We start from the raw sequence: 13,926 nt of genomic DNA on the forward strand, positions 1-13,926 counted from the left end.
GTAGTGGACCCATGCATTTTATGAGCTTTTAACAATGACCAGGACAACAAAAATAATTAATCATGTGTACTTTTCAATGTCTGCATCCTATGTTCATAAATAAAACTGCACTCAGCACATTTTAATATTTGTTGTAATTTACCCAAATTCTCCTGCTTATTTTTCCCGAAAACAGATTGCAAAGCTACTGTTCCTAAGTAAAGTATTTGTTAAACGTTGCTTAAAAAATACTCGTCAATACTGTTTCAAATTCCTCTATGATCTTAGTCTGGTTTAGCAATTTGGGGTTCCTCCACGTTACAATGACTGTGGAGAAAGATACGTTGGCAACGTTGCGGATATAGAAAAGGATAGCGCTATCTGCTTTGTCGAATAATAGACAAGGATAGCAACATCATGTTAATCAAATACTATCATTGTAACGTGGACCTCACTATATAGTAATAATAATAATATCGTGTGACCTGGCTGGCTCAGGTCTGGTGTCTGGACAGGTCTGGAGTTTTCAGGTCGCGCAACTGATCAATTTCAGGACCTCTGACATGACCTAACGACTTTTTTAGGCAGCCGGGACCGACGGCCTAACGTGTCCATCCGAAACACGGATACTATATAGTGTTAGAGTGGACAATACTGTCCAAAATTCGTCACGTCAACAAATAAAAAATCATTCTATACTATAGAATAGAACTATATTCTATACTGAATTCTATTTCATAGTGCCGTATGCAAAATTATCACTATTCCAACACCTATCACTTTGTAGGTTACAGTACACTAAGCGAAAAAAATTATAGTGAAATTCACTTCTTATAGTCAGCATCTGATTAGCATTGGTTTGTTATCCTTGTCTGGCATAAGACAAAGCAGATAACTCCATCCTTTTCCACCTCCTCACCGTTGTCAAATTACCAGGAATTTTTGTAGGCTAAGTAGGAATAATATAATGAATAAAAGACTAGATATTGTGTCCAACCACAGATTAATTTATAATCGAGATACCGGTTCGGTTGTTACAATAGTATCATTCTGTGGTAAACTATAGATATTCGGTTTCGATGTTATATCATTATCAATCTGTGGTGAACTAGAGAGTGTAACAACCGAAATCGGCATCTCAATTTTAATAAATCTGGTTGAATAATACCTAGTATTTTTCAAAGGGATAAAAAGACTAGATATTGTGTCCAACCACAGATTAATTTATAATCGAGATACCGGTTCGGTTGTTACAACATGCAGTATCAATCTGTGGTAAACTATAGATATTCGGTTTCAATGTTATATCATTATCAATCTGTGGTAGACTACAGAGTGTAACAACTGGAACCGGTATCTCGATTTTAATAAATCTGTGGTTGAACAATACGGTACTTACCTAGTATTTTATTCATTATGGATACCATAACTACCAAAATAGGTATCACCACAACTTCTCATAAAAACCGTTATCTCGATTTTAATAAATCTGTGGTTGAACAATTAGGTACTTACCTAGTATTTTTATTAATAATATTGAGATTAAGGAGGTTAAAATTATAATTCTGGTGAGAATTATAAGGGTTTTAATTAATAAAACTTAACTAAAAGAGGGGGGAGACCTCTTAGGGATAACATATTTATGGTTATTTTGGTTTTTAAGGGTACAACATTTAATTGATTTAAATAATTTAAATAACTACCAAAATAGGTATCACCACAACTTCTCATAAAACTAACAGATTATTTGATCTCAATTTATCATCAATTCATGTTGTGATAAATAAAACTATTGACTAGACCGAGTAGGTACTTCAAGGGAATATCTTTTAGAAATTTCTAGGATAAAGCGAAAAGATCTACAAAGACGCTTGGAGATGCTTTACAATTTCACCTTTCATGAATAAAATCTATTTGAGATTTATTGATAATAATTAATTGATCATTGCAAGCAAAAATCAACAATTGGCTTACTGTAAACAATTTACTTCACAGCTCTCGCTACTATAAAAGATGATGGAGAAAGATACGTTGGCAACGTTGCGGATATAGAAAAGGATAGCGCTATCTGCTTTGTCGAATAATAGACAAGGATAGCAACATCATGTTAATCAAATACTATCATTGTAACGTGGACCTCACTATATAGTAATAATAATAATATCGTGTGACCTGGCTGGCTCAGGTCTGGTGTCTGGTCAGGTCTGGAGTTTTCAGGTCGCGCAACTGATCAATTTCAGGACCTCTGACATGACCTAACGACTTTTTTAGGCAGCCGGGACCGACGGCCTAACGTGTCCATCCGAAACACGGATACTATATAGTGTTAGAGTGGACAATACTGTCCAAAATTCGTCACGTCAACAAATAAAAAATCATTCTATACTATAGAATAGAACTATATTCTATACTGAATTCTATTTCATAGTGCCGTATGCAAAATTATCACTATTCCAACACCTATCACTTTGTAGGTTACAGTACACTAAGCGAAAAAAATTATAGTGAAATTCACTTCTTATAGTCAGCATCTGATTAGCATTGGTTTGTTATCCTTGTCTGGCATAAGACAAAGCAGATAACTCCATCCTTTTCCACCTCCTCACCGTTGTCAAATTACCAGGAATTTTTGTAGGCTAAGTAGGAATAATATAATGAATAAAAGACTAGATATTGTGTCCAACCACAGATTAATTTATAATCGAGATACCGGTTCGGTTGTTACAATAGTATCATTCTGTGGTAAACTATAGATATTCGGTTTCGATGTTATATCATTATCAATCTGTGGTGAACTAGAGAGTGTAACAACCGAAATCGGCATCTCAATTTTAATAAATCTGGTTGAATAATACCTAGTATTTTTCAAAGGGATAAAAAGACTAGATATTGTCCAATAACAGATTTATTAAAAATTGAGATACCGGTTTCGGTTGTTACAACATGCAGTATCAATCTGTGGTAAACTATAGATATTCGGTTTCAATGTTATATCATTATCAATCTGTGGTAGACTACAGAGTGTAACAACTGGAACCGGTATCTCGATTTTAATAAATCTGTGGTTGAACAATACGGTACTTACCTAGTATTTTATTCATTATGGATACCATAACTACCAAAATAGGTATCACCACAACTTCTCATAAAAACCGTTATCTCGATTTTAATAAATCTGTGGTTGAACAATTAGGTACTTACCTAGTATTTTTATTAATAATATTGAGATTAAGGAGGTTAAAATTATAATTCTGGTGAGAATTATAAGGGTTTTAATTAATAAAACTTAACTAAAAGAGGGGGGAGACCTCTTAGGGATAACATATTTATGGTTATTTTGGTTTTTAAGGGTACAACATTTAATTGATTTAAATAATTTAAATAACTAGGTACCAAAATAGGTATCACCACAACTTCTCATAAAACTAACAGATTATTTGATCTCAATTTATCATCAATTCATGTTGTGATAAATAAAACTATTGACTAGACCGAGTAGGTACTTCAAGGGAATATCTTTTAGAAATTTCTAGGATAAAGCGAAAAGATCTACAAAGACGCTTGGAGATGCTTTACAATTTCACCTTTCATGAATAAAATCTATTTGAGATTTATTGATAATAATTAATTGATCATTGCAAGCAAAAATCAACAATTGGCTTACTGTAAACAATTTACTTCACAGCTCTCGCTACTATAAAAGATGATGGAGAAGGAAACGTGACAAATATGAGGTCCTATATAATCCGAAAGTAAATCGTCGGCAAAAACGTCACACTTTTACAAGTGAGGCGCTTCATTGCAGGTATTTTACTACATATAATATTGATGGCAGGTATTTTACTGCATATATTGATGACATGTACTTTACTGATGCACATAATGAGCTGCAAATTATCTGCGCGTGTGAAACCATCAGAGACAGTTCTTAGTAAAGCTCATGCCAAACAAAAGATTTTTTCCTCCACCTACTGTCAAAAGTACTTACTTTACTCCCTGAAACATGATACTAAAGTGTCACTTTTTCGCTCTCGGTACTAAAAAACAGAAAAACTCCATAGGGAGTAAAAGTGACTTCATTTAAATAACATGGGAAGCATCTCTATTTTAAAAACGTACATTTGGAATAGGTCAGAAGGTCTAAGCTCAGATGAGGAAGCATAATAATAGAGTAGTCATTAAACCAACTAAATTCAATACCTCAACCAGACATTTGATCGATATATAAAATTTATGTTTGTATGCTGAAATTATTATTACAAACTTCATATCACTATACTAGAAAAAATTTATATTTTTTTTTCTTTTAATCCATGTTATTCAAAATACCATCCAACGAATATTACTTATTAACTAATCAGATTTGAAACGGGAACTTCATCATAGCTGTAGTTGTGGCTGTCATTTTTGTTACAACTTTAGCCGACAGATAGTGCTGTCGGAGGAGAACTGTGATTACAAGCCAGCTGTTTCTGTTTACTTTTCAGATTATGTTGTAACACATTGTTTGGTCACATACGTTTTTAAAAATTATTTTATTTGCAGTTTTTATAAAAATGTAGGTGGAGGAAAAATGTTGTGTAGCCTATATCACGAGTGAAAAATGTTTTTTCTCCCTCAGGAAAATTGTTGCCCTCGGCTTTGCCTCGGGCTTCAAACTTTTCCCTCAGGGAGAAAAACAGCACTTTTCACTCTAGATATACAAATAACTATTATCTTTATCCAACACAGCCCATTAATTAGGTACGGTACTGGTACATCACAATAGTTGAATATTGTCGAAAAACACATTGGTAAAAAATATTACTCAGGCCCGGTTGTACAAAAGCCTGTTAAATTTTAACCGTGATCAATAGGCTATGGCACCACTTGGACCAATCAGAAAAGGCCTTCTTGAGTATAATTTTTCCAAGAAAAGAAGTATTTTTGAAAGGAAGGAGAACCGTTAGGTTAAGAATAAAGGCTAAAAATAAACTTTCTACTCATGATATTTTTCAAAGTTTTTCGATTTGTATATCATCAAGCAATCAAAATTAAAATAGTTTTCTCAGGAAAACATTATTTTTTCTGATCATTACTTTTTGAATTAAGAGCGCCTAAAGTTTACATTTTTGGGACAGAACATTTGAAATTCGGTAAGAGATAAATCCATGAGATTTAGAGGATAGATTCTTCATGGTATTGTTGATCTAGTAAAACAAAATTTTTTTGAATAAATCAATTTTTGAGATAGTTATTCAATTTACTAAAAATAAACAAAAATAACTTTTAGTTGAGTTATTTTTGGTAAATTGAATAACTTTTTCAAAAATTTATATTTCTCATATCTTTTATATATTAATATCAATTCTCATATCTTATATCAATTTCTCAAAAATTGATATAAAATCTCATATCTTACCAAATTTGAAATGTTCTGTCCCAAAAATTCCAACTTCAGGCGCTCATATCTCAAAAAGTAATGATCGGAAAAAATGTTCTCCTGAGAAAACTTTTTCATTTTGATAGCTTGATGATACAAATCGAAAAACTTAGAAAAATATCACGAGTAGAAAGTTTATTTTTAGCCTTTGCACAGCCTTAAATACCACAAGAACCAATCAAAAAAGCCTTCTCTGATTTGTTATTGTTGCTTTTAATTATGATTAAAATTCAAAAGTTTTTTTTGTAACCGGGCCTATACGACGTATTTGGATCTCAAAGGAGCGCTTCAAGAATTTATCCAAGACAAGAAGTTTTTTAAAAGAAGGTCTTTTTGGCAGTGATTGTAATCATTCTTCAGTAAAGTAACGACGAATGTGTGAGATATAATGATAGATCATATATGATTATTGATTTTGCAACGAGAAACAATGAGAGAAGCCTTCTTCAAAATAAAAACTTTTTCTTTTTGGTTCTGCTGGCATTCAATCATGATTTAAATTTAACAGGCTTTTTTGCAACCGGGTATATAAGCAATAGGTGGGTGCGATAAGGAGGGCGGGAGGGGGTTGGAAGGAGTGCTTTGACCATCGATAACTTGGGAAGCGTCAGTCGTAGCTGAGACTCGAAGCCGGCATGAGCTCTCCCAATATTTTCCTCCTCGCCATTCTCATTTCTGTTTTCTCGTCAGTCGCTTCTACTCTATCAACACCGTGAGTATTCCATTATTTGATTTTGGTCATCTATAAAATGTTAGCTCCGTTGAATGGATTAGAATTATTCAGTAGGTCCACAGATGGAAATTACGTACTTGGATATATTGCAATTATTCAAATGCTACACAGTATAGAATTAATAATTATTATTAAACAAAAATCCAAACTGAATTTCCACCTATCTGTTTACCCTGTTGTCAATATTTGCAGTAGCAGAAGTCGGGGTGAATTACAGCATTTATAGTTTGGATTTTCGTCTAATTATAATTATTTATTCAGTAGGTGTTTTGTAAGTTTCTCAACCTATATGAGAGACAGTCACCGTGAGTTTTCATTTGATTTTGGTTATGAATTCTTAATTATTTCTTGAAACGGTAACTTCTTGAGATGGATTGGAATTCAGTTACAGTTTTCAATATTTATTGGTCAACCACCGTGAGATTTCAATTTGAATTGGTGATCTGTGAAATGCAAATTCATGATTTTAGCTAATTTTTTTTCTTTAGATAATAATAATAATATCGAGTGACCTGGCTGGCTCAGGTCTGGTGTCAGAGTTTTCAGGTCGCAACTGATCAATCTCAGGGCCTCTAACGACTGCTTTTTAGGCAGCCGGCACCGACGGTTTACCGTGTCCATCCGAAACACGGGAGTGGCCCGAGATAAATATCTTTCTTTAGATGGATTGAATTGGAACCTAATTAGTACCTATTTAATGAGCTATTTCAGTAGAATGAAACAGCATCTGAATAATATTAATCTTACAAAATATTATAACAATTTATTCATACTCAGACCTATTAAATATTATAAGTATATTGAACCAATTTTAGAATAATAGGACTGAAAGTCGATTTTATTTTATCGTAATTAATGAGATAGTAACAATGTTGAGTACAATATAAATCAAGCTTTTTGTGTACAGTAGTTGAGAAGTTAATACTGTGGTAATCATTCATATTAGATAAAAAGACTAAGAAATTGTCAAAATCCACAGATTTTATTGTATAACGATAGAATTCACAGAGAAACCACAATAAAATCTGTGGTTTTTGACAATTTCTTAGTCTTTTTATTGAATGTATCAAGATTATTAATGTGAAGTTAATAATTTATAGTCTTTCATAGTGAAGTAATAGAGTTAGTGACACAAGTTATCTCTCAATCAAATATTTGTTTAAAATGTGTATTTCTATCATTTATGCCACTCATACTATTCAAGTGTATAGTTTTGGAACACATTTGAATAATTGGGGTAGTTGAACATTCTTAAACAGATTAAGCTTTACATATGAATGATTGATATGAAAATTTTTATAACATTTCAACAGAAACGTTATTCATCGAGATAGTTAGGGGTGTATCCATGTCTCCAAAAACACATCTTGCTCACATTTCAACTGTCCCACATCGAATTCATTTTCCAAATTCAAATTTATTTCGTCAATCAAAACAATTTCAAATAAAATATAGTATACATCACAGAAAATATAATCAGAAAACTCCTTAATAAACAAAAAATTAAATAGAATTAATCATAAAAATAACATGAGCTTAGTTTATCAAGAATGTATACATAGGAATATATATATATGAATGTATACAATAATACTTATAATTTGAAAAATGATTTGACAAATTTTACTGAGCACAAAAAAAATTCGTTCGCTCTCAAGAGTTAAGATAAGTCTGATGAATGTATACAATAATACTTATAATTTAAAAAATGATTTGACAAATTTTACTGAGCACAAAAAAAAATTCGTTCGCTCTCAGGAGTTAAGATAAGTATGATGAATGTATACAATAATACTTATAATTTTAAAAATGATTTGACAAATTTTACTGAGCACAAAAAAAAAATCGTTCGCTCTCAGGAGTTAAGATAATTCTTTATGCAGTGTTATAAAGAGTGCCCATGCAGTGTTAAAATAAAATTCATTTTTCAAATTCAAATTTATTTTGTCAATCAAAATATATATATAAATGTATACAATAATACTTATAGTTTAAAAAATGATTTGAAAAAATTTACTGAGCGCAAAAAAGTCTTGAACATCACTACAGTATAATTTATGCTTCAAGAAAGTCTACCAAGTATAATCAGGTCATGCATTGTAATGACAGTTGTGATACATTGTACGGTATGTATTGAGTTGATATTACGTATGCGTTATAATTTAGGAACATTGAAAGTAATCATCTAGACTTTGAGAGATGTGTGGTCCATGAATTAGCATTATGAGAGTACGAAAATAGCATCGATCTGAATTACTTCCAGGAAAGAATCTTGTCCAAGGTATAATTTTGTACAGAACGATTCCACGCTCTAATTGATATCTCCTCCATTGAAATTATATGCCTTGAGTTAAAGAGATGAAAACCAAATTGATTATTATTCTGATTTCAGTAATACTGTCATGAAAATATACTTCTATTCTTTTCAAAACAACATATTGGCCTATATAATAAATAAATTAGGACAAAATTAATTATTTAAAAAGTATTTTCAGCAAGAAAGCGGTTATACAAAATGATTGATGAGTTATAAAGTGTACATTCATATAAAATTGATAATGATACACTCCTATAATTACTACGGTAGTAGTTCTGTTAACAGTAGACCTGGCGCTCAGTAAGTTACATTGACCTGTTGTTATGTTTTCTCGAAAATTAATAAATAATTTATCAATTTTAAATGTCTAGAAAAAATCCTGAATAAACATAGAGCTTTCTGTACTATCGTACCGTGACGTGTCGTCCCGGAATGTGAGTGTGAGCGCTGTTATCACGTCTGGCTGCAACGGTCTACAACGTTGATAGAAAGATACATTTTCAAGATGTTCTATGTTTTTGAACGGGTAGTATTATAGTCAACTGTCTACTAACGTTGATGGAGAGATACATTTTTTTAAGATGTTCGATGTTTTTGAACGGGTATTATATAGTCCACTTGACAGCTGATTTATGATGAATAATTTATTCTAAAATCTTATTTTTACGGTAATATTGGCGTTCAAAGAAGACTCCTTGTCCTTTTGTATTATCCTTAAAATGCAAAATTTCAAAAAACCGTATGTATACGTCGATGCGAAATTCAAAAAGGAACATATACTTGTCAAATTTCATGAAAATCTATTGCTGCGTTTCGCTGTAAATGCGTAACATAAATATACATAAACAAAAATATACTTAAACATTTTAACATATAAACATAAAGAGAAATGCAAAACCGTCGACTTGAATCTTAGACCTCACTTCGCTCGGTCAATAACTCTATAAATTATAACTATATAACTCTAATAAGTTATCGATATATTATTAAAATCCATATAGAGACACATTAAAGCATCAGATATGTAACGGACAAACTCTTGAATAACATGGAAGTTTAGATCTTGGAAGTTTTTATTTCCAATCCGACAATTTCAGCATGTCACATTTTATTTTACTATCCAAATGAATTAATCTTATATTGCAAGTGGAGAAGTCATTTTTATTCATTCATTACTCTACCTTCATTGTATTATCATTCATCTCATCATCATCACCTATAGGCTTGAAATACTTCTAGAAAGTCGCCTTTGTAAAATAATAAATAATAAATATATTATTTTCTTATCCCTACTTAATCAACTAGAATAGTACGTGAGCTTTCATGGAAAGTATTCTATTAATGGAACCTACTTAACTTTCATCAGAGATCACAGAAATAATATTTAGCCGACTTACTTTATGCTTCCATTAAAGTTGATAGAAGTATTCTATAAATGGCGGCATATCAAGGACATAAATGACAGGCTCAAGGATGAGACTGAAAGTTCCAGGAAAAAGTTAAGGACTGCAAACTGATCGATTGTCCTTCGCCTTGATAAAAAAAGATGAAAACTTGACCTACTGCTGGATATTTATTCACTTTCTAGGGGTACCGCGGTATATTCCATTCAATATATTTCCACTGAACGATTATATCTCATTCAATTTCAACATTTTTGATAAACAGCTTGTCACAAAATTTCCCGGAGTAAGACTCTCTTCAAATTGTCAGCATTTCTTATAAATAACACCAATGCGCACGATCCAATCAATACTGACAGTTCTATTGTGATTTCTGTAGTGATATTCCTTTCATATTTCGTCGGCATTCATTGCCGGTATAGACTAGCAGGTAACCCGTGCTCCGCAAGGATCCAATTGAAAACTTGAAAAACTGAAAAAGTGATGTAATGAAATCTTGAAGAATTGAAAAAATAGGTTTGTAACCATCCTTGGTAAATTAAGAATCTATATGCAAAATTTCAAGTTAATCAGTCCAGTAGTTCAGACGTGATGATGCGTCATTCGTGAATTTCCTATCCTATACGTGAATAAACCAGTTCTTTCCTTTATTATATTATATAGATAACAACAAAGATGCCCATTCTACCAATGCTTGAAATTTTGATAGGTAGTGTATAATGTGGAGAACCATTTTTTTGTGAAAAACATTTTACTCTTGTTTTATTCTCAGCTTTATGTTTATTTTAAATCTAATTTTTTGAATGAAGAATGTTGTAATGTTTCAAGGAAACATATAAGGGTTTAACCTGTTGTCTCCATGTATGTATTTATGTAAATAAATAAAATAAATAAATTTTCTAAATTTTTGAAGTTTTCGAAACTTTTGAAACGTTTGACGATAACTATAGTGAGGTCCACGTTATAATGGCAGTGTTTGATTACGGTAGCAATGGTATTACCATCCTTGTCTTCCATTCAACAAAGCGGATAGCGATATCTCTTTCTCACTTTGCTCGGTTGCCAGATCGTCTTTTAACAATGTAGAATTAATAATTAATTAACAAAATATTTTATTTCAATTATCTAAATTCATTATGAATTTATTGAAAAATATAATTGACCGAGCGAAGTGGGGTCTAAGATTCAAGTCGACGGTTTGGCATTTCTCTTAATGTTTAAATGTTTATAATGTTCATATGTTGCGCATTTACGGCGAAACGCGGTAATAGATTTTCATGAAATTTGACAGGTATGTTCCTTTTTTAACTGCGCGTCAACGTATATACAAAGTTTTTGGAAATTTTGCATTTCAAGGATAATATGAAAGGAAAAAGGAGCCTCCTTTATACGCCAATATTGGAGTAAAAATCAGACTATAGAATTATACATCATAAATCAGCTGACAAGTGATTACACAGATGTGTGGAGAAGCCAGTCTATTGCTGTATTTCCATTAGGTCTATAGTTTCAATCAGGTACTTGTGGATGAGAATACTGCGTGAGGTCTACTGTTCACAGAACTACTAGTTTATTGCTTGATGAAATATACCGTATTTGATTATTTTAAACAAGAATCAACAGTTAATTTTGAGGTACATCAATAAATCTGTATCAGCTACCGTCTATAGAAGGCATTGACAAGACAGAGGTTCGGCAACGTTGTTCTTTATCTTTCTCCACTGCCATTATAACGTGGACCTCACTATAGGATAGGCCTACTACAGATACTACAGACAGTCTACAGATAGGCCTAAAAGGGATAGAATCACTCTTTTCTTACAAATTCATTGGTCTCTCCATTACATACGTTTCTGACTGATAGTGGCCAAAGTCAAACTTGAACAGATGCAGGCCTCCTTTCAAATCAACATTAACTGACTCAGTGAATCCTCGGTTTATTCATGTTTTTTTGCAACAATATTAACTTGCATTCGAAATTGAAAAGTTTAAGAACTTACGGTTACTAATGCCTAGTTTTGGGTGTAGCTTAGTCTATAGCCTACAAGTGTTCTCCACTTTAATTGCTTGCTATCGTCGCTACAATATTATTCATTGGTCCTGGGCTATCAGTAATTTTCGGCATTGCATGCAGCTCAAAAAACGGTAAAACATTATTGATAGCTCGGTTTGTAAGCTGTGTCAATCAAATGCAAAGTAAAGATAGTCAAACTAGGAAAATGAAATATGTTGGCCGTTCATTTTGTAGTTTCACGCTTGAAAGGTTGAAAGTAATATTCCATTTTCAGATAGCATTATGACACCTATATACTGAGACTCAACACACACACTCTCAGCTTTCCCAATATAATAATACTCTCCAAATTATAAAACATTAATACCCTCCATTCAACCAATGTTAACAGTCTAAAGTAGTAGTGAATCTCAATATTGTTATATATATATATAAAACAGGCACATCCTGTTAAAAATTATTTGTCATCAAATGATTTTCGATATCAGTTAATTTTTGCTTAATTCAAAATCAATCTGTGATAGGAGCTTCTAATAAATTGAGGAAAGAAGGTTGATAGTACAGTACGGTACCTTTAAATAAAGTATCCTTACTCTGAACAATAATTCTATTCTAAAATAATTGTTTATCCTACCGTGATATTCTCTTTAAACTGTCAGTATTCCTTATAAATAGCATGAATGCTTCTCATTCAACTACGGTACTGCCAACAGCTTTAAGTGAATCTCATTATTATTTGAGAAATTATTGATTCAAGAATTCTATCATCATAAAATAAGAATATGATGGGATACTTTAAAGATGAATTGGTGCTTCAAATGAATATAATTATATCATGACTTGATAAAATATTTCTTGTAGTTGGATCTATATTGTTTTTCATCATTTTCATTTTCAATACCATATATAGGCTAACTATACAGACATAGTCTTACTTCAAATTAAACTATTGCATTTCAAAATTAGGCTAACAATGTGTGATTGAATGAACAATGTGATTGATAAGAATGCATTCAAAACAATATTGTTTCATACAATCATCAATCATCCAGGATTTTCTTGTATTTTGGATTTTCTATGCAATTGAGCATTATTATGGCAGAATACCATATCTTCTGAACTCATTGCCTCTGGAATTGCGAAATTTACAAAGAAGGGGTGAAGTTCGGACAAAATTGTAATTATTTTTCATTGCAATAATTTATATTGATGATTGACATAATTATGACATATGGTTGGATTTACAATAAAAAAGCAAGCTCACAATAGTTTCTCAGACTAGCGATCATTTAATAGTTATACGGGAAGGTTTTACATTTTATTATAAGTAATTATTTATGAATTTCTAATTTGCTTTGTTAATAAAATTCATTCAATATATTATATATTTATATTTGTTTATTATGTAAGTTATTGCAACATAGTAAATGTTTTTAGTATTTTTTTAATATTCCTCAAATAGCTTAAAGCTAGAGGGATTAAAAATATATATATATATATGAATTTTGTATTTAATGAGATGTGTATTGAAATTGAAATTGAAATTATTAATGGGCACAAATGGGTATTAAAAGTATTGTAATATATGTATATACGGTATGCTAATTGATCATCATATTATTAAAAAAAATTGTATTCAAAAATTATAATAAAGGATGCTAAATTATCATGATATTATTGTGATAGTGCTTTATTATTTTTTTAAAAGACGGCTTTGAAAATTCATCCATATTCTTGTGCATCCATTTCATGCTTTCTGCATAAATCTTTATCGCTATTCCACTCCTAAGGCCAATTCTTCGTTGATACAATCAACATCACAGTTGCATTTGCAATTTTTCATCACTCTAGCACTCTGTTGATTGAATCAACGCCTACACTTTTTTGCAACTGCTTACTTAATTCTTAAGTAACAATTGAACAATAATTGGCCAATTCACACCCTTTGCCACAATAACATGCTTTAGGACTAGAATTAGGACATTGAGTGCATCTACACCACAATGTGGTAGATTTACTAATACATTCTAGATATCTAAATTATTCTAAATGTCTAAT

General features: G+C 31.5%; 1 protein-coding gene across 2 annotated transcripts in view; it reads left to right on the forward strand.

Annotated features, from left to right (window-relative positions):
- The first annotated feature begins 6,007 nt into the window (after positions 1–6,007).
- LOC111054239 (C3 and PZP-like alpha-2-macroglobulin domain-containing protein 8) overlaps positions 6,008–13,926 on the forward strand; it is an 86,889-nt gene continuing 78,970 nt past the window's right edge. For both annotated transcript variants that reach the window (XM_039424755.1, XM_039424756.1), the window contains exon 1: positions 6,008–6,113. In XM_039424755.1, the coding sequence (XP_039280689.1) occupies positions 6,037–6,113 (77 nt within the window). In that variant the 5' untranslated portion in view covers positions 6,008–6,036. The remainder of the gene's footprint in view (positions 6,114–13,926) is intronic.

Source organism: Nilaparvata lugens, chromosome 3 (genome assembly GCF_014356525.2).
Source record: "Nilaparvata lugens isolate BPH chromosome 3, ASM1435652v1, whole genome shotgun sequence".
Taxonomy (NCBI): domain Eukaryota; kingdom Metazoa; phylum Arthropoda; class Insecta; order Hemiptera; family Delphacidae; genus Nilaparvata; species Nilaparvata lugens.